The 27,495-nt window shown below is 35.1% G+C and overlaps 2 protein-coding genes, 2 long non-coding RNA genes and 1 other non-coding gene across 10 annotated transcripts in view; 3 read left to right on the forward strand and 2 right to left on the reverse strand.

The window, feature by feature from the left end:
* The window catches only part of pick1 (protein interacting with prkca 1), a 31,390-nt gene extending 9,397 nt beyond the window's left edge, over positions 1 to 21,993 (forward strand). Inside the window, exons 5-15 of one of the 5 annotated variants that reach the window (XM_087243355.1) lie at positions 2,780 to 2,846; positions 4,503 to 4,592; positions 6,418 to 6,471; positions 6,594 to 6,656; positions 9,269 to 9,402; positions 11,609 to 11,701; positions 11,839 to 11,889; positions 12,435 to 12,579; positions 15,247 to 15,964; positions 17,854 to 19,933; positions 21,258 to 21,993. In XM_087243355.1, coding sequence (XP_087099481.1) covers positions 2,780 to 2,846; positions 4,503 to 4,592; positions 6,418 to 6,471; positions 6,594 to 6,656; positions 9,269 to 9,402; positions 11,609 to 11,701; positions 11,839 to 11,889; positions 12,435 to 12,579; positions 15,247 to 15,488 — 939 coding nt within the window. In that variant the 3' untranslated portion in view covers positions 15,489 to 15,964; positions 17,854 to 19,933; positions 21,258 to 21,993. 5 annotated transcript variants of the gene reach the window in all.
* LOC147845392 (uncharacterized) overlaps positions 1 to 27,495 on the reverse strand; it is a 258,299-nt gene that overhangs the window by 156,313 nt on the left and 74,491 nt on the right. The window lies entirely within an intron of this gene.
* On the reverse strand, positions 6,635 to 9,904 carry LOC147845394 (uncharacterized). Its single transcript, XR_015480356.1, has 3 exons — positions 9,093 to 9,904; positions 8,184 to 8,641; positions 6,635 to 7,906 (listed from the first exon to the last, which is right to left on the reverse strand). It is a non-coding gene; the product is annotated as an uncharacterized LOC147845394 (long non-coding RNA).
* trnar-ccu (transfer RNA arginine (anticodon CCU)) lies at positions 26,084 to 26,156 on the forward strand. Its single transcript has one exon. It is a non-coding gene; the product is annotated as a tRNA-Arg (tRNA).
* plbd1a (phospholipase B domain containing 1a) overlaps positions 26,128 to 27,495 on the forward strand; it is a 522,382-nt gene continuing 521,014 nt past the window's right edge. Inside the window, exon 1 of one of the 2 annotated variants that reach the window (XM_087243146.1) lies at positions 26,128 to 26,437. In XM_087243146.1, coding sequence (XP_087099272.1) covers positions 26,374 to 26,437 — 64 coding nt within the window. In that variant the 5' untranslated portion in view covers positions 26,128 to 26,373. 2 annotated transcript variants of the gene reach the window in all.

A 27,495-nucleotide genomic window follows, 5' to 3' on the forward strand; every position in this document is an offset into this window, starting at 1 on the left:
AGTCATTGTTGTTCTCTAATTTTGATCAGTGTGTTTTCTGCTAAATAATGTTTTTTTTGGTTTTTTTTAAATGCCTTTGTTATTTTGGGGAAAAGGTGTTCTGGTAGCATGGTATAGACCAGTGGTTCCCAACCTTTTTCTCTGGGGCCCCCCCTATGAACAAATACAAACATTGGAGCCCCCCCACCATATAAATACACACGCACGCACACACATATGTGCCGTATATATATATATATATATATATATTTACTGTATGTGTGTTATGTGTGTATTTAGATAGGCTTTGTCTTATCTTTTCTTGGCTTTTCTTCGCCTCTGAAGAATCATTGCATTGACGTTTCTCTGCCATTTTTGTTTTGATTTTGCCTTTACGAGAAGTTGGACAAGCACATTGCGCAAGTGAGCAAAATGTAAAAAATAATTTAAAGTTATTTTTACTATTATGTTGGAATTTTAAGCATGTGTGTTGATTTTTTTTTTTTTTTTTGGTACTTAAAAATACATATATAATAGTAGGGCTGATTTTGGGAAAAATCATAATCACAATTACTTTGGTCATAATTGTAATCACAATTATTCAAAACGATTATCAGTTAAAGTCAAAATTATTAGCGCTGCTGAGAATTTTTTTTTATTATAAATATTTCCCAAATTATGTTTAACAGAACAAGGAATTTAACAGTATTTTCTTTAATATTTTTTTTCTTCTAGGCTTATTTGTTTTATTTTAGCTAAAATAAAAGCAGGTTTAAATATTTTGAAACCTATTTTAAGGTCAATATTTTTAGCCCCCTTAAGCAATATATTTTTTTGACTGTCTGCAGAAGAAACTACTGTTATACAATGACTTGCCTAATTACCCTAATTAAGCCTTTGAAATGCACTTTAATTTGAATTGTTGTATTTTGAAAAAATATCTAGTAAAATATTATGTGCTGTCATCATAGCAAAGATAAAAGAAACCAGTAATTAGAAATGAGATATCAAAACTATTATGTTCAGAAATAAGTTTAATAAAATCTTCTTTCCATGAAACAGAAATTGGGAGGAAAAGGTTTGCTAATATTCAGGAGGGCTAATAATTCTGACTTCAAGTGTATACACACAGTTATTTTCCACCCTGCAAAGGAAAGAGAAATAAATACAATAGAATAAAAATATTAAACAAACTGTGCTTTAAGCATCTTCACTGTAAGAAAAACACTTTAGCTACAAAAATCCTTCAGTCAAGAGCAGCGAAACATTTTCTCCTTGTTTGATTATTCATAAAAACAGGCGGCAGCAGGAATATTTTGCGCTTTCTCTTTAATGGTTTCTCTTTCACGTCTTTTAAACCTCAACTCATTTGTTTATTACACAAATGAGGGTTAATGTAAATAATCACTAAACACCGCGTTTTGACACCTATTTGACCATTAAAGCGCTCACGTTAAGATGACTTTAGATGTCTGCGCTCCTCTGCTCGTCTCAGTGTGCGAATGCTGACCGGCCGCATGCTTCTGACTGCGTGTGCGTGTAGCACACACACACATAGGCACGCAGTCTTTCGCAACACGTGTACAACTGGAAAGGGGGCGGTATATGATGCATATAATCGTTTATCTTGATTAATGCTTTTTTATAATTGTTTGAAATCGAAATCGCATTTTGGATTAATTGTACAGCCCTATATAATAGTGGAGCATTTTTATGCCTTTTTCTACCTCAACACTTATCCTCTCCCGCGCCCCCCTTGTGAACTCTGGCGCCCCCCTTAGGGGGGCGCGGACCCCAGGTTGGGAACCACTGGTATAGACGGGACAAAAATCCTTCAACTGTTTAGCAGTGAAAATGACATTATTTTAGAATTGTTCAATTATTTATAAATTGTTCTCTAATTTTGATCGCCAGTGTATATATATATATATATATATATATATATATATATATATATATATATATATATATATTAACAAATAATTAAGAAATGCATATAAATGGATATTATACAGTCAGTTTATAGACTCATTTGAGAAAAACACTGTGAACACTGTAAGGGTATCCGCAGATTTTGTAAAAAGTCTTAAATAGTATAAGGATAAGGCCTTAATCTGTCTTAAAATGTCTGGAGTCTGCATTTCAAAGGTCTTAAAAATGCAATCGAAGCGACCCCATAAAGAAGATTTAGTTTCTGTTTTGAAATGTATGTGTGTTTGTCAAGCAGGATGAAATCCCAATAAAATAAACATTGGCATGGTAATTAATTGTGTTGTTCGGTACTGTTAATTTATACTTTACATTTGGTCTTAATTGTCATTCTGTCTGGTATTAAAAAGGTCTTAAATATAACTCTTAGAAACCTGCAGATACCCTGTTAGATGTAGGCAAGGCGAGTTTAATTATATAGCACATTTCATACACAATGGTAGTTCAAAGTGCTTTATATAAACAGGAATAAAAGAAACAAGCAAATTTAAACAAAGAAAAAATGGTTAAAAACATAATCACGTGTGTTTACTGTGCTGAATTAATGCTTTGAGATATGATTCATCTATTTTGATGTTAAGTGATTTTACACTGAATCCACACATAAAATAAATTACAGAAAAACAAGAGGATTATTATTATATCTGAGCTGAGGATAGTGTGAATGAGTTAGTAAATGATCATGTGTAGATGTCTGCAGTGCAGTAACAGTGTTCGTCTGTCAGTAAATCAGATGAAGAGGCTTTATTTGACTGTTCTTTGGTCATTTATAGGTTTATTTTACTTTATTAAAGGTGTTTTTCCTCTGCAGGGGGAAGTGGTGATCCAGTATAATAAGCTGCAAGCTGACCCGAAGCAGGGCAAATCTCTGGATATCGGTAAAAACACTAATCTGAGTACTGTAAAGCCTGATCAGTGTGTGTAAATGCATGCAGACTTGTGTGAAATCACTTTATTTCTTAACAAATATCAATTTATTTTTATTATTTTTTTTGTTTTTTTAAAGGGACGGTTCACACAATAATGAAAAGTCTGTAATCATTTATGCTTTAAACCATTTGTTCTGCTTTTTTGATATTAAAGGAGATATTTTGAAGAATGTTGACCGTTTAGACAGTTCACCCTAAAATGAAAGCTAACCCATAATTTATTCTCCCTCATGTACTTTTAAACCTTTGAGTTTTGAAACCTTTACAAAAGAAGATATTTTGAAGAATGTTGTTTGTATTGACTTTAATAATAGGAACAAAAAATATGGAAGTCAATGGGCACCAGGAAACCAGCATTCTTCAAAATATCTTCCTTTGTGTTTAACAGCAGAAACTCAAATAGGTTTGAAAAAAGCATAGGATGAATAAATGATGACAGAATCTACATTTTCGGGTGTACTGTCATGTTTAGGGTAAAAATTTATATCTATAGTACACTTGTCTTGCTATAGAAGTAATAATATATACAATCATATTCGTTTGAAGCAGCTGTTATTAAATAATCACTCTTATTTATTCTAAGCATGGATGTTTCAGATGACCTCAATTGTTGCAGTTCCTTTAGAGAGCACAAGAGGGAGACATAAACCTAAATACACACACACGCACTTAAATGCTTCTGCACTTTCACTTTCAGTTTCTCAGTGGCTTTTTAAGGCTTTGATTTGGTTGTTGATGTCTTGTGGAGAGGTATTATATAGCTCTAGCAGTGTTATTATATGTTAATATTATTAATGTTCATAATAATTATTGATATAATATTATGTCAGTCACAACAGTTTAGTTGCAATTACCTGGTGACACAAATAACCAAAAAAGCATGACAACCATTAAAAACAGACAATTAATCATCAAAGCCCTGAAACACAGTTAACCTCAATCATTTCTTAATCTCCTAATCGTCACACAAATATCATAATCAAGACAGCCATAACTTGGTTAGTAATTGATGATTACTTTATTTTTAGGTGAATTAGGTGTGTGTATTTGGGTTTGTGTCTGTCTCTTGTGTCCTCTAAAGGAACTGCAACAATTGCGCTCAGTGAAACATCCAAGTACGAATAGATAAGTGCGATTAGATAGTTATTTTATAACTATTGTTTCAAACCCTCCTTTATATATATATATATATATATATATATATATATATATATATATATATATATATATATATAATTGCTTAGTAATATTTTTTCTTCTATTATAGAAGTCAATGAGTGCCAGCAACCAACATTCTTTGAAACATCTCCTTTTTAAAATAGCTGTTTTTATTATTAACAGAACATAATTCATAAAACTTAAATAAATGTAAATCATCAATAAAATTAAAACAGCAGCTTTAGAACAGAACATTTCTTTACAGGGGTTTTTTACATTTTTTATATTCGTTTCTGTCATGATGTGGTCAAGTGAATCATGAGTTTCTGCATTTGACAGAGAGTGTGTGTGTGTGTGTGTGTGTGTGTGTGTGTGTGTGTGTGTGTGTGTGTGTGTGTGTGTGTGTGTGCGTGCGTGTGCGTATGTTCATGCATGTGTGTTTATTAGTGCTGAAGAAGGTGAAGCATCGTCTAGTGGAGAACATGAGTTCAGGAACTGCAGACGCTCTGGGACTCAGCAGAGCCATCTTGTGCAACGGTCAGATATTCAACTCAACCATATTCACTATATCAACTAAACTATATTATATACTCTATTTATAAACTTAAATATATTTAGATACTTTCAACAATCCTCACATTAGTGCAAAAACTCTCATATTATGACATGTCATCTCAAATTCTGACAATAATAAATATCAGCATATGCAGTAATCTACTGATAATTTTTGATCCACTTGAGATGTTGACAACTAATCTCAGTCAGTGAATATTGACCACATGGAAAGCACTATTTATTTATGATGCTCAGGGATGTCAAACTCAATTCCTGGAGGGTCGAAGCCCTGCACAGTTCCAACCCTGCTCCAACACACTTACCTGTAGGTTTCAAACAAGCCTGAAGGACTCAATTAGTTTGTTCAGGTGTGTTTAATTAGGGTTCGAACTAAACTGTGCAGAGCTGCGGCCCTCCAGGAACTGAGTTTGACACCTGTGCTTTAAAGCATATGCTCAAACATGCACAATATTTATTTGCTTTCATATATGATTATTATTCTCACTTTGTGCAGAACTTTAGGCCAAATGTTTGATTAAGAATGTAGACATAAAATAAATGATAATGAAATATAAAAAACTATAACTATTAAACTTAAAAAATATATATTTATTACAGGCCCAACCTACATTTTAATTTCAAGCTTGCAACTTTTTCACCATGCTGCTAGTCACGTTTCTGCCTGCATTCAGATCGGTCATTGTTACGTGTTTAAGGTATTAAATGGATGAAACGTAACAGTCAGTGAGTCTCTACTAATGCTGGGTGAAAATGAGAAGACACAACTGCTGGATAGTGAAACTAAATTAAAGTGTTTATTAAACAGATATGTCAAACAATGAATGTAGGAAATTAGAATGTGATTTTAAATAACTGAATTATTTGCCAAAACAAAGAAATAATTATAACAAAACCATCTAACTTTAAACCCCAACCCACTAAACTAACTAACCAAAGAAAAATGCAGGAACAAATCTTTAACATAGTAATCTTTAGCACGTAGCTTAACTGAACTTCAAAACTACTCCAAACATAACTACAAATGTGGCAACGCCTCCATAAACTAACAGAAAAATACTATACTGCTCAGAATTACTAGATTTCTCGTAAACACTGTTAGCCATTAGCAAAACATATTTTGATAATCCAATTCTTATAAAGATCGTTCAGCTTCTCAATAGATACTAAATTAAGCTGCACAAGCTTATCTAATAAATTGATCACTTAACTGAGAGAAACCAGACAACACAGCAACCAAACTACACTAACACAAGTCAACAGGCCGGCCGACACAAGTGAGGAGTTTGACGGTTAGCCAAGCGTTCCCGGAGACAGCGCAAGCGCACACCTTTTATACTTGGTAGACCAGCTCCTGATTGGTGCACCGATTGCATCATGATGGTGATTGACAGCTTTTTCGACCAATGGTCGCACACCTAGAACCGGACAAGATACACAGCAGAAGAGAGAGAAGGGAACGCAAAACCGAAAACAAACAGCAAAACACCACAAAACATACGTGAAGCATAACAGTCATGCATTCTTTGACATAATGATGTAAACGATAGACCACACTATGAACCGATAGACCTTCTGTCTTGTCCAAACAATACATATATATATATATATATATCACATTGCACAGCCATAGCATACATGATCACAGTTTATTCACTATAGTTTATAAATATTTGATAAAATATGACCAGAACTCAGAGTTAAACTATCATAAATAATTCTTCTTAGATAAATGCAATTTAATAGTAAATGGATTACAACCAGCCATGTATGTGTGTGTGTGTTGCAGACGGTCTAGTAAAGAGGCTGGAGGAGCTGGAGAAAACCGCTGAACTCTATAAAGGTGAGGAACTCCTGCTGTTGATAATCTCCTTCTGCATTTGACCGTCAGTCTGTGTGTGCAGATAATCTTAGTGTGTGTGTGTGTGTGTGTGTGTGTGTGTGTGTGTGTGTGTGTGTCTGCAGGACTGATGGAGCACACCAAGAGGCTGTTAAGAGCTTTCTACGAGCTCTCGCAGACACACAGAGGTGAAAATCATTCATTATGAGCTGCTATAGGGAGTTTCTAATGCAGAATGGTGATTTTATATACCAAAAACTGTTCCTTTCTTCACAATACACTAGTGAAACATCCCATTTGAGAACAGCGTTTGCAAAAATGTGTCTAGTTATATAGTTAAATGCATTAAATGTAGTCAGATGTAGTCCAAAAATCAAGTACTTGTAATTAAACTACTTTTTAAAGGGCACCTATTATGCAAGTATTATTAGGGGCACAGTTGTTTGGTAGCAGTGTGTGAATATATCCAGCCTCTAATGGTAAACATGAGTTAATTGTATTGTTTATAATCAGACATCCCTCTCTCATTAGCATAGGGCATTAGTCTTGTTTTAGAATCTGCCACTATGCTGACACACAGGCATTTGTAGCTCCGCCCTCTTATGAAAAGAGCACAATAGGGTAAATGCCGAGCTAGTGTTTAGCGCAACAGTAATCTAAATGTAATCCGAAAGTACTTAGATCATATTACTACAAATGTCTACTATGCATTACCATATCGTACAACTGGGGCATCAAATAAGGGATGGTTCAAAAATAATCTAAATGTAATCCAAAAGTACTCAGATTACATTAAAGGTTTACCCATATCTTATCATGATGTACATATGGGACATTAAATATGCTAAGTGCAAAAATAATGAAATGTAATCCAAAAGTAGTCCCATTACATTACTTTAAATGTCTACCACATGCTACCATACCACATATGGGGTATCAAATAAGGGTTAGCACAAAAGTAATCCTAATGTAATCCAAAAAGACTGATTAGATTACTAAAAAAAGAATAGCACTTCAGGGCGTCCTTAGTTTTAATTCCAGCTCGAGGACATTTCCTAAACCTGCCACCCTCTTTCTCCCACTTCGCTTTCTGTCTGATTACTGTCCTAACTAATAAATGCTAAAATCTTTAAAAAAGTAATCCAAATGTAATCTTACATTTCTATAAATGTCTACCATACTGTACATATGTGACATCCAATAAGAAGTAGCACAAAAAATAATCTAAATGTAATCCAAAAATTCTCTGATTACATTACTGTAAATATCTTAATGCGTTAACATACCGTACATTTGTGGCATCAAATGAAGATTAGCCCAAATATAATCCAGAAGTACTCGGATTACAGTAAAGGACTACCATACGTTATCATATTGTACATATGGGACATTAAATAAGGGTTAGCACAAAAGTAATCTAAATGTAATCCAAAAGTACCTTAAGTTACTACCGTACATATGGAGTATCAAATAAGGATTAGCACAGAAGTAATCTAAATATAATCCAAAAATCTGATTACATTACTGTCAATATCTTCATACATTAACATACTGTACATGTGAGGTATCAAATGAAGATTAGTGCAAAAGTAATCCAAATGTAATCCAAAAGTACTCTGATTACATTAAAGGTCTACCATACGTTATCATATTGTACATATGGGACATTAAATAAGGGTCAGCACAAAAGTAATCTAAATGTAATCCAAAAGTACTCAGATTACATTGATATAGATGTCTACCTTATGTTGCCATACCAAATTTATGGGGCATCAAATAAGGGTTATCGCAAAAGTAATCCAAAACTACTCAGATTACATTAATATAAATGTCTACCATATATTGTCTCACCAAATACACGGGGCATCGAATAAGGGATAGCTCAGAGGTAATCTAAATGTAATCCAGAACTACTCAAATTACATTTAAAGGTCTACCATAATCATGTACGAATGGGACATCAATTAAAGGTTACCCCAAAAATATTTTAAATGTAATCCAAAAGTACTTTAAGTTACAACCGTACATATGGAGTATCAAATAAGGATTAGCACAGAAGTAATCTAAATGTAATCCTAAAGTAGTTAGATTACATTACTATAAATGTCTACTATACATACCATACCAAATAAGGTTTAGTGCAAAAGTAATCTAAATGTAATCCAAAAATTCTCTGATTACATTACTGTCAATATCTTCATACATTAACATACTGTACATGTGAGGTATCAAATGAAGATTAGCGCAAAAGTAATCCAAATGTAATCCAGAAGTACTCGGATTACATTAAAGGTCTACCATACGTTATCATATTGTACATATGGGACATTAAATAAGGGTCAGCACAAAAGTAATCTAAATGTAATCCAGAACTACTCAAATTACATTAAAGGTCTACCATACATTATCATGTAAGAATGGAAGATCAAATAAAGGTTACCCCAAAAGTATTCTAAATGTAATCCAAAAGTACTTTACTAAATAAGGGTTAGCACAGAAGTAATTTAATTAGATTTAGATTACATTACTATAAATATCTACTATAAATATCTACTATAAAAACCATACTAAATAAGGGTTTGTGCAAAAGTAATCTAAATGTAATCCAAAAGTACTCCGATTACGTTGCCATAAATGTGCAGTCTAACAGATTACAGTATATTACTGACTACATATTTTGTTGTGTAAATTGTAATCAGTAACTGGTTACATTTCATAAGTAATCCTCCAGCACTGTACATCAATATTAACACACCACCTCTTAATATCTTCACCTGGTGTGTTTGTTGTCCTCCGTCAGCATTTGGCGATGTGTTTTCCGTCATCGGTGTTCGTGAGCCGCAGGCCGCCGCCAGCGAAGCCTTCGTGAAGTTTGCAGAAGCTCATCGAAACATGGAGAAGTTCGGGATTCAGCTGCTGAAGACCATCAAACCAGTAAGAGAGCAGATCTCAATGAGTTTGAGTTCACACACTGACTGTAGAGTAAATGTGGCGTGTGCAGTTAAAGGGAATTATTAGCCACCCTGTATATATTTTCACCCAATTTCTGTTGCCAAACATAGTTTAATTAATTTCTAATAACTGATTTATTTTATCTTTGCCATGATGACAGCACATAATATTAGACTAGATAATCTTCAAGACACTTATATTCAGCTTAAAGTGACATTTAAAGGCTTAACTAGGGTAATTAGGGTAAAGTTAGGTTAATTAGACAACAGGTCATTGTATAACCGTGGTTTGTTCTGGAGACAATCCAAAACTAATATTGCTTAATGGGGCTAATAATATTGACCATAAAATGGTATAATTCACATAATTAAATGTAATTTTCATAATTGAAGATTCTTAGCTTGTGATAAGACCTTATTAATGCCACACATTTCAGTAGAGAGAAACTAAATACAAGAAAATTATTATTCCTTACTACCCCCATAAGAAAAAGAAGTAAGAAAATACTTTACGTGGAGGTTTAGCAAACTGTCTGACCTTTAAATGAGCCGATGAAACTTTAGACTTTAATACAACTCAATGCATTAATCTTTAAAAATACGTCAACCTTTATATCTCATGGCCGACTGTGATTATTTGCAAATTGGCTGATCTTAATGCTGTTTACCAATTTATGTCAGTTTAAATAATTGTACATACTTCAGCCTTAGATAAAGCAAATAAACACTATATTTATGTTTTATTTTATGTATTTAGTGTTTTTAGTTTATTGAAAATATACTTTAGGTTAAAATGTCACTAATGATACTGGCTAAAAGCTAAAGTGGCGAAGAGGTCTTCAAATATATGGAAACATGCCTTTTTAAAACCCTTAAGAGGTGTTGAGTTTAACACCATGATTCCTGTATGTACTTTGATTAAATACATGGAAAAAAGCTTTTCCTACTTAGTGTTTTTGTCTTGTTTCTAGCCCAAATAAAGTTAGTTTTTTCCTAAATCAAGCTACATAACCTGCCAATGGGGTGTGCAAAAGAGTCATGTCAAAATGAAAAACAAGATTATTTCATTTACATTTGCATTTAGTCATTTAGCAGACGCTTTTATCCAAAGCAACTTACAAATGAGGACAAGGAAGCAACTTACACAACTATAAGAGCAACAATGAATAAGTGCTGTAGGCAAGTTTCAGGTGTGTAAAGTCTAAGAAGCAAAGCATTAGTAATGTAAGTGTTTTTCAGTTAGTGCTATAGCCAGAGAGGGAATTGCTGATTAGGAAGTGAAGTGGAGACTAAATAGTTGAGTTTTTAGTCGTTTCTTAAAGACAGCGAGTGACTCTGCTGTTCTGATGCAGTTAGGGAGTTCATTCCACCAACTGGGCAGATTGAACGTGAGAGTTTGGGAAAGTGATTTCTTCCCTCTTCGGGATGGAACCACAAGGCGTCGTTCATTCACAGAACGCAAGTTTCTGGAGGGCACATAGATCTGCAGAAGTGAGAGCAGATAAGAAGGGGCGCAGCCAGAAATCGCTTTGTAGGCAAACATTAGAGCTTTGAATTTGATGCGAGCAGCAACTGGAAGCCAGTGCAAATGGATGAGAAGCGGAGTGACATGTGCTTGTTTAGGTTCATTGAAGACAACTCGTGCTGCTGCGTTCTGAAGCAGCTGAAGAGGTTTGATAGAGTTAGCTGGAAGCCCCGCTAGCAGAGAGTTGCAGTAATCCAGTTTGGAGAGAACAAGAGCTTGAACAAGGAGTTGAGCTGCATGTTCAGATAGGAAGGGTCGGATCTTTCTGATGTTCTAGAGTGCAAATCTGCACGATCGAGCAGTTCTAGAGATGTGGTCAGAGAAGTTTAGTTGGTCATCAATCGTTACTCCAAGGCTTTTCACCATTTTAGCCTATTGGCAGATTATTTTGCTTGATTTAAGGAAAAACTTAAACTCATTAAAAGTTTTGACTCATTATGTGTGAAAACAACGCAAGATTTTTTACTTGTCTAGAAAATGCTTCTTGATTTAAGAATTTTTAGATATTTGGACTACAAACAGCACAAAAACACTAAGTGAGAGCCATTTTTTGCAGTGTATATGCTGAAAATACAGTGCAAACCCGACTGCCTGTGTAAAAGAAATCCCTTAATGTGATGAAATATGGTGAATTTAGACTGTAACATCTCTGTCTGTCCTCCAGATGCTGCACGATCTGAACACATATCTTCATAAAGCCATTCCAGACACCAAACTCACCATCCGCAAATACCTGGACGTCAAGTTTGAGTACTTGGTATGAAACCAGACCTTATATATCCTGCACTGTAGACCTGAAATACATGATTTTTAATGCTGATGTTTGTGTGTTAATCGTTTCAGTCCTACTGTAGACTTTTTTTCTGTGTGTTTATGTTTGCTTTTGTGTTTCAGTCGTACTGTCTGAAGGTGAAGGAGATGGATGATGAAGAGTACAGCTGCATCGTGAGTTCATTAAACTATCAAAAACACAGACAATATCACATGAAGTCAGCTATAAAAGAGAAGATCAAGCCTATCCTTACACTTAAACCTGTTTAACCTGTTTATCAAGGAAGATTTAATGTAAAATAAACACTTAAGCTGATGATAACTATATGATTTAAAGTTACAATACTATAAAATATGTCAACAGTTCACCTTCGATTATTCTGCTTTGAACACATTTACACATTGTCACATTCTGACTCCAATACCTCATTATTAAACAGTTAAATTGACATTAATTAAATGAGATATTCTTAAAAATAAAAGATATGTTCTTTGGAGTGTTGTACTTGCATCATGATGATATTATATTGTCAGTCTGGCATTATATAATGAGTGGCATAAAATGGTCTTAAAATCGTTTATCACGATGTATTTCGGTGCAATATATTGTACAACAAAAAATGAATATCGTGGCAGGCCTCTGCTGAATGCCCCAGTTGTAAGTTGCTTTGAACCAAAATGGTCTGCTACATGTAATTGTGTCCATGTGTGTGTTTCAGGCTCTGGGTGACCCGCTGTACCGCGTCAGCACCGGAAACTACGAGTATCGCCTGGTTCTGCGATGTCGTCAGGAAGCTCGAGCGCGATTCGCCAAGATGCGCAAAGACGTTCTGGAGAAAATCGAACTGCTGGACCAGAAACACGGTGAGTGTGTGCGGAAGAGCATCACAAAACACATCACATGACCAGTGTTGGGGAACGTTACTGATAAAAGTAACCCATTACATTATCGGGTTACTTCTTTTGAAAATGTGTTACATAGTTACTTTTTAAAGGAAAGTAAAGTGTTACGTTATTTAGCTTAAATCTGTGCACCAATGCAGTGAAGATTGGCATTCATTTAGCTTAAACGAGTCTTTCTCATGTCTTGTCAACGCAGTCGTCCCTCCATAGTAGAGCTGCACAATTAATCGTTAAAAGATCGCGATGTCGATTCGACCCCCTAGACGATCTTATTTGTCTCACACACGTTGCTCAGTGACATTGACACCTCCAAATGATGTTAATTGAGTGACACACTGTATTCATAAGGTATAATTCACCTAAAAATGTCATTTTTGTCTTAATATAATGATGTTTTCGCGGCCGGGAAATCACACGTGACGTGAGCTACTGACCGTGAGCTGTTATCACAGAGAGGGTGGGCACGCGTCTACTTTAGTGAACAGAACCTGCATATGTTGTGAGTAACAGGTAATACAGTTGTAAATAATATTCAGTTTGTGGCACAGAGTGGTCGTTTGGGAGCCGAGCGCGAAGTATGAACAGCACTTAGCAGTCAAAATGAAACCGAAAGTGTGCACTTCACTTAAATGATCATATCGCATATTAGAGTTATGATTACGGCAAGCATTTGATATGTGTTTTCTTTCATAGCGAACACACAGTTGTGCATGAAAATAAATGTTTACAGTGTCAGTAGAACTACTCTAGCCTATATATTGTTGAATATAATCTGATAATGACAAATGTCTGATTTTACCAGTGAATAAATTTGTCTAATATGACAGATTGCAAGCATATATCTCAAACATAATTCAACATCAGAATTATTATAAGTAGAATAGAATATTTATAAAAACCAGTAGACCTACACATAATATTATTATCGATGTTGTGCCATATGTTTGTTTTTACCACACCTTTATTTTGCATCTACAGAATCGTGAGAGAATCGTGATCTTTATTTTAAGCAAAAAAATCTCAATTCTCATTTTAGCCAGAATCGTGCAGCTCTACTCCATAGTAAAAAGCGTCATTTTGTGTCTGCTGGTTTGTTTACTTGCGGGAGTTCATTGACATTTTCCTGCACATGAATTCTGACCAATCGATAAGCAGTTTGGGAACTATGTTCAACAACATCTGGCCAATGAGAGATGTGGATTTTGTCAGATGACTGCATTTTGGTTCTTTTCAACGGGTTCGGTCCAAAGCCAGCAGTGTGGGGGACTCTATACTGCTCAGTGAGCACCATCTTTCAGATGAGATGTTTAACCGAGGTCCTGACTCTCTGTGGTCTCTAAAAATCCCAGGATACCCTCAGAAAAAGAGTACGGGTTTAACCCAAATTTGCCCACTGGCCTGTCCATCATGGCCTCCTAACCCTCCCCATATCATTATTGGCTTCATTACTCTGTCTGTTTCTCAATTCCAAGAACGCAGAGAACGGACTTGCGTTCTTGTGGAGAGCGGTCTTGCCAGGTGTCCTCGGAAGAACGAACTCAGGAGACCGCTAGGGCAGAGAATGCGTCCTTTGAGAAATGGGATGTCATGTGACCTTCCTGATGGTCATGTGACCTTCACGCATTTTAAATAGTAAATTATTTAAACATTACAGCACTCATACAACGATTTATTGTTTCCCCCCTCTTCAAAATATATACTTTGCATAAAAACATTATAAATATAGTCTGCACAATATAAATAAAACAGATTTTAATACGAATTTCAGCAAACAAACACCCTTAATGTGTTTATTCCTTTATTAAGATATCCATAGTAATGTTTACTTTCACCGTGTCATTAAGGGAAACTCCTGAGGTAAATAAGTGATATCTCTGAAATTTAATAATAAATCTAAATAAAATGCAGCGCTTCCCACTAGTCGCAATGACTTCTGGGACTTCCAGAGCGAGTTCGCTGCTCAAGTCTGCATCGGTGCGTCCTCGATATCAAGATCACATCCGGGAAGTTTCACGCGTTCTCTATATAAATGTAAGGAATTATTATTATTAGTAGTAGTAGTATTATTAAATGTACTCTGGTTTTGTAATCTATAAATGAACGTGTGGTACAGTCCGTCTTGTCAAACAAACAACACATGACGGAAACTACACAAACACCTACAATCTTGTAAACAAAGAGTCGCTGTCATTTATGGAGGAGATTTGTCATTAAGACCAAGTAGTGAAGTACAGCAGATGACCAGCGCGAGCTGATGAAGCATCATTCAGAGGATGATAATGTGTAACACGGCCATAAATGAGGTTGGTGTCGTGATCTCGTTCCTTTCGAGTAGCTCGGGAAACCTAAAAATAAAGCAGTTTTTGTTTGATTCGAACGTTTAGAAATGAAACTAAAGAGACAGATGTTGTTTAATTTTCATTAGTGGTTTCAAACATGTAGTGTAATCATAAGCTTGGCGAACAGTTCTGGAGTATTTGATGTTTCCATATTCAGACCGAATGCCTGAGAAGCGTTTCAGAGTGAATTGACTCGCCTTACCTATGATTCTTGTAATGCATTACCCCTAACACTGCTCAGATGTTCAGTTTAGCATCTCTTTAACTCTCTCTGCGCTGTGCTCTTCAGTTCAGGACATCGTGTTCCAGCTTCAGCGATTCGTCTCGGGGATGTCGCATTATTACGACGACTGCTATGCCGTGCTGAAAGACGCAGACGTGTTTCCCATTGAGGTGGATCTGTCCAGAACCATGATCAACTACAGCGGACAGAGCCTGACGTATGAGGACGAGGATGAGGAGGAGACCAGCAGAGCCCAAAACCAGCAGCAGGAGGAGAACGGAGCTGAGAAGCTCATAGACGACCAGTGAGTGAATGATTGAATCATCTGAGGAGTGAACGATTCAATGAACGAAAGCGAATCATGTCATTTCAGGAGGATAAATGAGCCTCTGCATAATCATATTCACTCACATATAATACACTATTAATTTATCCATCATATACAATGTTCAGATTATATACTGATAAACCACACTTTTATTCAAAACACTGATCAGACTCAAAAGATTCAGTCACAGAGTAAATGATTCAGCATACTTTGTGTTTGTTTTTGTGTTTGGATTTAAGTTACTAAATGATTATTAGTGAAGTTTTTGCACTTTTTTTGTGTTTAAAAACATTTCCAGTAAAACTCGTTGATGATCAGTGAATGAATGAATGAATGAACTAATGAATCATCTGAGGATTAAATGAATCAGTGAACGAAAGTGAATTGTGTCATTTCAGAAAGAGAAATGTACGTTTAAATAATCATATTCAGCAATTTATACTACATTGTAGATTTGTAGATCACATTTAATTCAATAATGATAAATTCTGTAATGATAAACTATAAATTTAATCAAAAACACTGATACGACTCAAAAGATACAATCACAGTAAATGATTCAATATACTTTAGATTGGAGTTTTACTTTTGTTTGTTTGTGGTGATGGGATTTAAACTACTAAACAATCTTTGATTCTTTTGTTTAAAACATATTCAGTTAAACTCATTAGGTGCGTTCGACTTCATGCAGCGCTGCGCAGATCGATCGAAATCTGTCTTAAAGCGATGCATTCTGGTTAGAAATCTTGTCCGGATTGATGCTGCGCCGACGCCACGTGACTGTCACATGTGGCATCAAAGTACCGCGACAGCGCTCCGAGATCAGACGGCAAACTCAGACCGGGCAGCTTCTGAAGAGCGACTGCAGGCGCTTTGATGACGACACCGATATTACACGATTGGCCGAGTTCACCACATGACAACAAACACGTGTATTTCGGGTTTATAATTGGACAAATTCCGATTCAAAAGTTTCAAAACAAACAATTCACTTTTCACACCCTCTCTATCCTGTACACATCTTGCTTATTAAAAGACTACAAATATTTTACTGCAGTAATCATCTTTTGTTAAATAATCTGGTTATAAAGGTTAGCTTGTTTGCGCAGGTTTATTTTTAACTTTTTTTTTATACAGACTATTTACTGCATTCATCTCCATGAACTATTTTATTTAATAATTATAAAATGGTTTTATTATTATAATATAAATATCTATTTTATTTCCTGTCTAGCAGTTTATAGACTACCTGCTCTTTCTGGGAAACTTCTACATAGCTCACTTATTTTACCTTTTGTTCTTTTCAACACAATCTTTTTGGATTAAAATGCTTTTTTGAAAATTCATTCATTATCCAAAATAATGTCATTTATTAAGACCTAATCAAAACACCTTGTTTTGCTTTTTACATGGGAAATTTTTATATCTATAAATGTACATATATGTAAACCCTTTTTTAGCATATTTAAACAAGAAGTATTAGCCTAAAGATTGATGTTTAACTCCTAGAATTTATGCTTATTGCTTTGTATTTAATAGACCTGTTCGTTTTTATGTTTATATTAACCTCTCATTTCCTCTTATTTCTCTCATGCATTTGTTATATATTTTATTCATAATTCTCTCTTATTGTTTAAAAAGGAATTACAGTTTGTAGAAACTGTATTCTGTTTTATTTGTAAATGTTTTGCTGTTATAAATAAAAATAACAAAAAAATATGATGACGCCATGTAATCGGTCATCATGACTGCAGCAACTTTGAGTCCCGAAGTGTCCAGCTGTCCGTCTTGACGGCTCTGTTATCAACTCCGCCCCGCCTGCGCTCGGCTAATCTCGTTGATCACCGGCTGCAGCTGAGCTTCATGTCGAACGCACCTACTGATGGCGAATGAATGAACAAATGAATCATCTCTGAATTAAATGATTCATTGAACAAAAATCAATGATTCTTCATTTCAGAAGGAGAGATGCTCTTCTGCATAAATCCTAATAAATCATGTCTCCATTTGTCATATTTAATATTAAAGTACCATCAGGATAATTTACACTTTAATTCAAAACACTGATTTGACTCAAAAGATTCAATCACAGAGTAAATGATTCAGTATGCTTTTATTTAGTTTGTTAATGGTGAAGGGATTTTTAATTTACTAACTCATTAAAATTTTTTTGCACTTTTTTTGTTGAAAACATTTCCAATTAAACTCAAAGACTAGTGAGTGAATGACTGAAGGAATCATCTGAGGATTAAATGATTCAGTAAACGAAAGTGAATCGTGTCATTTTGGGAGGAGAAATGAGCCTCTCTGCGTAATCATATTCAACAATTTATAGTACATTATAGATTTGTGGATGCAATTAATTCAATAATGATAAATTCTGTAATGATAAACTATAAATTTATATAAAAACACTGATTAGACTCAAAAGATTCAATCACAGTAAATGATTCAGCATACTTTAGATTAGAGTTTTATGTTTGTTTGTTCATGGTGATGGGATTTAAACTACTAAACAATCTTTCATTAGGTTCTTGCACTCTTGTTTAAAACATTTTCAGTTAAACTCATTGATGACGAATGAATGAACGAATGAATCATCTCTGAATTAAATGATTCATTGAACAAAAATCAATGATTCTTCATTTCAGAAGGAGAGATGCTCCACTGCATAAATCCTAATAAATCATATCTCCATCTGTCATATTTGATATTGAACTTCTATCAGGATAATTTACACTTTAATTCAAAACACTGATTTGACTCAAAAGATTCAATCACAGAGTAAATGATTCAGTATGCTTTTATTTAGTTTGTTTATGGTGATGGGATTTTTAATTTACTAACTCATTATTAATAATTGTTTTGCACTTTTTTGTTTAAAACATTTCCAATTAAACTCATAGTGAGTGAATGAATGAAGGAATCATCTGAGAATTAAATGATTCAGTGATTGAAAGTGAATCGTGTCATGTCGGGAGGAGAAATGAGCCTCTCTGCATAATCATTCAACAATTTCTAATACATTATATATTTGTAGATCATATTTAATTCAATAATGATAAGTTATATAATAGCTAACTACACATTCATTCAAAAACACTGATCAGATTAAAAAGATTCAATCACAGCAAATGATTCAGTATACTTTAGATTGAGGTTTAATGTTTGTTTGTTTATGGTGATGAGATTTAATCGACTAAATTATCCTTAATTTGCATTTTTGTTTAAATTTGTACATTTGAAACATTTTCAATTAAACTTAAAGACGAATGAGTGAATGAATAAAGGAATCATCTGAGAATTAAATGATTCGGTGAACGAAAGTGAATCATGTCATTTCAGAAGGAGAAATTAAAGTTTGCGTAATCATATCCAACAACATATACTTAATTTCCATATATATTTGTGGATCATGTTTAATTCTATAATGATAAACTACACTTTTATTACAAAAAACTGATTAGATTCAGAAGATTCAATCACAGTAAATGATTCAGCATACTTTAGATTAGAGTTTCATGTTTGTTTGTTTATGGTAATTGGATTTAAACTACTAAACAATCTTTGATTAGGTTTTTGCACTCTTTTGTTTAAAACATTTCCAGTTTAGCTCATTGATGACTACTGAGTGAGTGAATAATTCAATCATCTCTGAACTGATTGATTCAGTGAAGGAAAGTGAATCGTGTCATTTCAGAAGGAGAAATGAGCCTCTGCATAATCACATTCAGCAACACATAATATACTATATATTTACGTGTCATATTTAATATTAAAATTCTATAATTATAAACTACACTTATATTCAAAACACTGATCAGACTCAAAAGATTCAGTCACACGGTAAATGATTCAGCAAACATTAGATTAGAGTTTTATGTTGGTTTGCTTATGGTGAAGGGATTTAAACTAGTAAATCATCATTAATGAAGTTTTGCACTCTTTTGTAAAAACATTTCCAGGTAAAGGGAGCTAAAGGTGTGTGTTCATGTGTGTTTCTATGCAAACACACATTTAAATGAGCAAATAAGTTTAATAATGGCCTGAATTAATAAAGGGAATGTGAATGATCAGAGAAAGAATCTACAGATCAGATGTTATTACCTTTTCTTATGTTTTGCTGGAGAAATGCACAACTGTATAATCATATTCAACATTCTACAATATATTCAAGATGAAATCTATTTATTATTACAGTTCACTGATGATAAGCCACTGTTTCTCTCATCAGAGACTATACATGATCATTGATCTTATTAAATTAAAACTAAACCATATTTGCTACTTGAAATACACTTTCACTGTAAACAGAAATATACTAATAAGATAACTTTATTTTGTTTAAGTAAAGAAATATGTTGGGTGAAGGTCGCTGGGTCAGTTGGCGTTTCTGTGTAGAGTTTGCATGTTCCCTCTGTGTTGGTGTGGGTTTCCTCCGGGTGCTCCGGTTTCCCCCACAGTCCAAACACATGCTCTATAGGGGAACTGATGAACTCAATTAGCCGTAGTGTATGAATGTGTGTGAATGAGAGTGTATGGGTGTTTCCCAGTCCTGGGTAGGGGTTAGAAGGGTATCTGCTGCTTTAAACATATTCTGAATAAGTTGGCGGTTCATTCCGCTGTGGTGACCCCTGATAAATAAGGGACTAAGCTGAAGGAGAATAAATGAATGACATATGTTTTGATTTCATTTATTTAAAATTATTATTAACTAAAAGTATTCAGATTAAAGAGAATAAACATATAGACACTAATAAATGATGACAAACAGGAAAAACTAAAATGTTTAACCTTATTGCAGAGGAATACCCTTTAATTAACAGGTTTTGCATTTCCTAATTCACAGATGTTCGACTTTTATGTTAAAAATTCAACTGTAATTTAGCAAAGTAATTTTTATTGACATTTTAGTAGTCTTAAAACAATAAATTGTGTAAAAAATAATAATATATAGCAAACTGTGTCCATAAAATAACAGGAAAAGTGCTGGCTGTTTATTACCAGGGTTTAATACTGTAATTCACAACACCAACCCAGACAATATAACACTTTAAAATGTCAATAAAAGTCACTTTTTCAGACTTTTTAATGTCTGAAAATGTCAAAAGTTGTAAGAGGAAAGATCCCATGATGCAATTCAAAAGCAGAAACAAGTAAATAAATCAAATGAATCACAAAACACAGCCTTAATTATCCTAATTTACAGCATTATTACAGTGTAAAATTCTTATCTTAACTAGAATATTTTAGAAATATATAGTTATTTTAAATATATATATATATATATATATATATATATATATATATATATATATATATATATATATATATATATATATATTAGTATATTTTAACTAAAAAGCAAATAAAAGTGTACAATTGAAGAGTTTAGACACAACAAAAAAAACTCTGAATATGCCATCTGAAATATCCTTTGCAGTTTTCTCAGCCTTCCATGTTTATGTTTAGTTATTTCACACTAAAGACAATAAATATAACCTGCTTATAACCTGCTCATTCATTCCTTCATTTCCTTCAGCTTAATCCTTTTATTAATCAGTAAATAATGAACCGCCAACTATTCCAGTATAGGTTTTACACAGCGGATGCCCTTCCAGCTGCAACCCATCACTGGGAAACATCCATGCACACTCATTCACACACACTCATACACTACAGACATGAGTTCATCAATTTCCCTATAGCACATGTGTTTGGACTGTGGGGGAAACCGGAGCACCCGAAGGAAACCCACGCCAACATGGGGAGAACTTGCAAACTCCACACAGAAACACCAACTGACCCAGCCTGGACCTTCTTGCTGTGAGTGACAGTGCTAACCACTGAGCCCCTGCGCAGCCCCATAACCCATTTGATGTCCTGAAAGTAAAACTACTGAACCGACACGTTCGTTTCAGGAGAGCATGTCAGATGGTGCTCAGAGGTTTTTGCATCTGAACTCTTGGATTGAATCCAGAGATGCTAAACTAACACTGGTCCAATCACAGAGCGCCTGGTTATCATGTGACGATACTCTAGAATGCATTCTGTTACTATGGTGATGGGAATTAAACTTATAAACAAACATCATTAAAGTGTTTGCGCTCTCGGGTTTCAGATCAACGAGACCTGATGTTCGGTTACTGCTGATGGACTCATTTATCTGTAATATTATTATTGTTATATGCATTAAATGACGTGTCTCTTTACTGCGGTTTGCCTTTAAAACACTGGATGAATGTCTTCAAGCTGTAAATGTCCTGATCTGTCACTGTTTTCTTGCTCTTCTGTTGTGTTTGTTTGCTCTGGGCTTTATTTATTCATGTTACGGGTGTGCGGCTGTGCTTTGTGTACTTATAGAAAGACTCAAACATCAGAAGAAAAGTTATTAACACCAAAAAAAAAAAGTTTGAGAGGGAAAATGAAGAGCAGTAAAAGCTGTTTTCAGTGAGTTTTCCTCATTAAAGGTGTGAGTTTCTGCAGTGTTTGTGGTGTTTTTTTCTCTGAATGGTTGATGATATTGTAATGAACTGAAACGGTAAAGTGTGTCTGAATAAATAATTATGAATAAAGTCTGTTTTTGACTTCCTGGTCAAACTTAAATCAGGCAGACAATCGTGAAGTTCTTAGACTTTTTTAGATGCAAAGTTTGTTACTTTACGTGGTAAAAAATATAGTTGTATATATGAGCAATATCACACGAGTAGCAGTGCGATATGGCTGTATATCAGCACTGGTGGGAGGCGTGCGTTGCCTTAAGCCTAGTTCACACTACAGGATTTTAAACATCAGCAGATCGCTATGCTGTTCACACTACATTACAACAACTCATTCCCCATCAGCTCATTCAAGCTACCAAACCACAGCCAATGAAAATTTGAGGGAGGAGTCGTCAGAAAAAGCTGAACACTATTGGCTGCTTGTGTGCTGATGACATCACTGACAGCGTTTCAAGCTTTGGAGAAAGCATTTAAAAACATCGTCATATCAGCTGATTTATCAGCGGATTAATCACTCATCTGCAGGTTCCAGTGGATAGACACAGATACAGAGTTTTTAATTTTTGTAATTTTATAACTCTTTGAAATGAAACTAACATATTTATAACACCCTGCCGTTTTCTAACTATTAGTGTATTTCTTTCTGACATTGTTATTTTTTTTATTACAAAACAGTAAAGAACTGAGCATTTCTGCCTTAAATTACCATATTGGTCAAAATGACTGCATGCATGTCTGATACTTTTCACTGTGACTTTAAATATGTGTGCATTTTCTTGCCTAGCAACTTCCTGCTAACATAAACAAAACTTTCTGATGGCAAAAACATCAATTTACTTCAGATATCTTTAAAAACAGCATATTCTGTGCTGTGAAATAGCTCCTGTTTGAAAGTGAAAATGAAAGCCAAGACCATTAAGTGTTTTAGTATCTAGTATCTATTATAACTACATATTTATAGGCTGTATTACCAAAAAAATATTATATTCAAAGCTTAATTTTAATATCTCAATAATAGCTTTGAATGTAAATATGTTGTGACAGTATGGCGTTTCATATGAGAACGGTCAGAATGAGCAGTATGGTAATTCTAATAGTTACAGAATTCTAGTTCCACTGTTAATATAGTCTACTCTCATGTCTGTGTTAGCGCAGAATGAAGCGAGTGCACCGATGCCCATTCTGACCAATCACAGATGAACACACAGGCGTTCAGCTCATGCTGATGTGCTCTCTCATTGGCTGCAGCTAGTCACTACATCTGACCACACGTGGGGTTGAGTCGGCCGACTGCTCTGGAATATTCAGCATGCTGAATGTTGGATTTCCGTCTGCGAGGTGTCGGCGACGCGTCAGCGAGCCTCGTTGATGCGTTGTTCAGTAGTTCACACATAAAGAGCGGCAAGCGCCGAGTACCCGCAGATTTCTTCCCGATCACAGCCCGATCTGTCAGCGAGCTCGTTAACTTCCAAATCGGGCTCAAATCAGGCTTAAAATCCTCTAGTGTGAACCAGGCATTAATGTCCCACCAGTAGTGATATACAGCCATATCGCACTGCTACTCGTGTGAGATTGCGTTTCTGCAACAGTTCAACATCACAATCCTGTATATAAATAAGAAAATCAATCACGGAGAGTCTAAAAACCTTTAGTTATTAGGAACTATTTTCTTCCGCCATTCATTCACATCTGCAGCTGACGTCAGAACAGCAGAAGCATTTACTAATTCACCAACGTCACTTTAGAGCTAGTGTTTGACTGACTCTCTGTCTAAAGTGATGACAAAACTGCTGATTTTGCCCACACTTTAAGATTATAAGGCTGAACATGACATGAAATGCCCTCCATCTACAGAGATATCTTCTTACAGTGTTACAATCTACAGTATTTCTCTGTTGCAATCAGGATTTCACAATAATTAACCCTGAAAATAGCAACGAATCCACCACTAACATTACCAGACTGCTGTTGTGTTTGCGATAAGGAAAAACGCTAAACACGTGCAGACTTTGCTTATTTTAATCTGCCAACACAACACACATTCCTGATATGCGAGTAAATTGGTATAAATACAGCACTACAGCATACAAAAGAGAGATCATCTAACCTGCAAACATGTCTCTGACAACCAGGGAGACCGAGGGGAGGGGGTGTTCTGAGGTTAGGTTGAGAGCAGGATGCAGCGGGTTTTGGCGGCCGCTTCGATCAGGTACTGTACCAAAGTTGGCAACAGGGGGGTGTTTAGTTTACAGACTGTACCAAAGAGAGGGGGTGGGTGAACTTACGGGAGTTTTTTTTTACATTTTTTCAGAAAGAAATAAAAACGGGATGTTTTCGGGAGACTGGTCTGAAATACGGGATACTCCCATCAAAAACGGAAGTGTTGGCAGGTGTGCTTACCAGTTTAATATTTGATTTGATCTGCTGTAGTTAGAAATCAGACTGTTGTATCTTCTAAGCGTAAGGGCTTATTATGCGGTTCTGTCGCCATTTTGTGGATAAAAAACGTCAACTGTCGCTGACACACAGTCTCTCAGAAATTGTAAATATTTTAAAATAGGCACTTTTCTTGCAAATAAACTGCAGAGTTGCAATCTAAACAACTGCATTATCCACTAAAAAAGCCTCAAAAGTATATTTGGTGGTCTAACAGCAGTAATATTTGTCAAACTGTAGTGTGTCTCTGCTTGTTGCTGGCTGTATGTGGGCGGAGTAATACACAAAGGGTAAAGAAACTGTATGGATGCTGATATTACTTAAATATATCACGGCTATCAGCCAATCAGATTCGAGATCCAGACAGAACTGTTGTATAAATATTATACATAATTTTGATCATATAAAAAACTGTGTTTCGCCTTAGAGATAATGTGATAAATATGTAAACCTCCTGCTTAAAAAGTAAATTTAATTTGCAGTCTTAGTGTTTTTAAGCTCATTTACATTATTGCTGATAGTGTGGTTTAAATGTGATCATTTTAATATATCTAAGGATGACTAATCAGCTGCAAATGCTTTTGAATATCAGGATTTATTTGGGTTTTATTTGTCTGTTTTTATGTGGTACTTTAGTTATTGTTTAATGGTAAAAATGACAACACAGTGTCTCCATCTTCTGATGGCTACTTCCAGCACGATAAGGCGCCATGTCATAAAGTGTGAATCATCTCAGACTGGTGAACATTACAATGAGTTCCCTGTACTCAAACGGCCTCCACAGTCACTAGATGTCAATGCAATAGAGCACCTTTGGATGTGGTGAAACAGGAGATTGGCATCGTGGATATGCAGCCGACAAATCTGCAGCAACTGCGTGATGCAATCTTGTCAATATGAAGCAAAATCTCTGAGGAATATTTTCAGTACCTTGTTGAATCTCTGCCACGAAGGATTAAGGCAGCTGTGAAGGCGAAAGGTTCTGAACCAATGACTGTAAAAAATTCTGAACCCACTAGTAAAGTGTACCTAATAAAGTGGCCGGTGTGTGTATTTTCTTATTTAGACAGGCTGACGGTCAGTTGCTGGTAAAACATTTAGTGACTGATAGTCTGAAAGGTTCTACGGTAAGTAATGTAATGAATAACGTAATTAACGTAACGTAATAAAGACAACTGCGAACAGGTTAATAAATTGTGATTTTAATTGCACAATATTTTTGTTACGATGCATACATCTTTTAGAAAGATTTGAAAATATACAGAAAACGAGCCATGTACAACAAAAACACCATAGTTATGTCTTAAAGTCATATAACGCGTAGTGTGAATGCTTTCTAATAATATCAGAGGCTGTTTCACACACTTTCAGAGGGTCCCTGCCCCATGTCGGGGGAATCACGCCCCATGCTCACCTAAAGGGTCCTTGAGCAGAAAAACGTTGAAGACTCATTCTGTATGCGTAGTTAAGTACTATTTTTACTTAATTATTAGTAAAAACTGCGATTAAACTTCACAAACTTTCCACGTCTGTTGACTTCTGCGCTTCCGCAATATATTCCTCAGCGGTCGTCACATGATTCTACTCTCTGATTGGACAGGTTTATAACCGTCTCCGCCTTAATGTTGGTAATGCAGCCCCAGTGGCCTAATGGATAAGGCACTGGCCTCCTAAGCCAGGGATTGTGGGTTCGAGTCCCATCTGGGGTGAAGTTCATTTTAATTCCTCTTTTCGTCTGTTTGTGTTAGCCGTGTAATTTAGCGCGTGTCGCTTGTGTTTTATTAACTCAGATGTACGTTAATAACTAATAGTTAGTCACTAGAGATCGCGTGCATGTGCGGTTTTCCCACAAGGAGACTTTTTACGGGCGGATTTGCGGTTTATTTTCGGTTTCTGGGCTCCGACTGACTGAACACAGACACAAACATGCCAGACTTCAGCTTCTGTGTGTTGTTTCTCATCGGGTTTACAGCTTCAGTGAGGAGCGACAGTGAGTATAACCGCGACTTTTGTATTAAATTGGTTTTATATTCGCGCATTCGTTCATTGTTTACCTAGCTAACGCTAACTTATACTGTGAATATTGTTTCTGAATTAGCATGAGTATGACTTCTAAACAACATGTAGCACTATTTAATTGACTGTGAACAACATACAAAGGGAACTTTGACAGTTTGGCTGCTAATATGATTTTTGAATTCATTATTATGGAGAAAGTCTGAATATGTGAATTTAAAACCAACTTATTGTTTAACGTTACCGCTCTACTTTGAATATTCGGTCTAAATTGGCATGAATATGACTTTAAAACAACAACATTAGCACTATTTAGTTGTCTGTGAACAACGTATTTTGTTCATCACTGGTGCTAATATGATTTCTCAATTTAGAATTTGTAAACAAGTAAACGATAATTTTCTGAAATTATATTAAGGAAAAGTCTGATGTGTGAAAATATAATCAAATTTATTTATGAATGGCTTTCATAAATCTGCTTTTTTTGATACATAAGGTGAATGTTTTGTTTGTTTGTGATCTTATGTTTGGTGTAAACCTCTTTAAAACCCTCTGAGCTGTGTAAAGTTGAACTCGAGTGTGTTTTAAGTGTGTTTATATAGTGTAAATCTTTTTAAAACACTCTGAGCTGTGTATAGCTGAACTCGAGTGTGTTGTCAATGTGTGTTTAGTGTGTTTATATGGTGTAAATCTCTTTAAAACACTCTTGAGCTGTGTAAAGCTGAACTGGAGTTTGTTTTTAATTAGTATTTATATGGTGTAAAGCTCTTTAAAATACCCTGAACAGTGTAAAGTTGATCTGGAGTGTGTTTTCAGTGAGTGTTTAGTGTGTTTATATGGTGTAAATCTCTTTAAAACACTCTGAGCTGTGTAAAGTTGATCTGGAGTGTGTTTTCAGTGAATGTTTTGTGTGTTTATATGGTGTAAATCTCCTTTAAAACACTCTGAGCAGTGTAAAGTTGATCTGGAGTGTGTTTTAAGTGAATGTTTATAGGGTGTAAAGCTCTTCAAAATACCCTGAACAGTGTAAAG

Source organism: Danio rerio, chromosome 3 (genome assembly GCF_052040795.2).
Source record: "Danio rerio strain M-AB ecotype USA chromosome 3, GRCz13ab, whole genome shotgun sequence".
Taxonomy (NCBI): domain Eukaryota; kingdom Metazoa; phylum Chordata; class Actinopteri; order Cypriniformes; family Danionidae; genus Danio; species Danio rerio.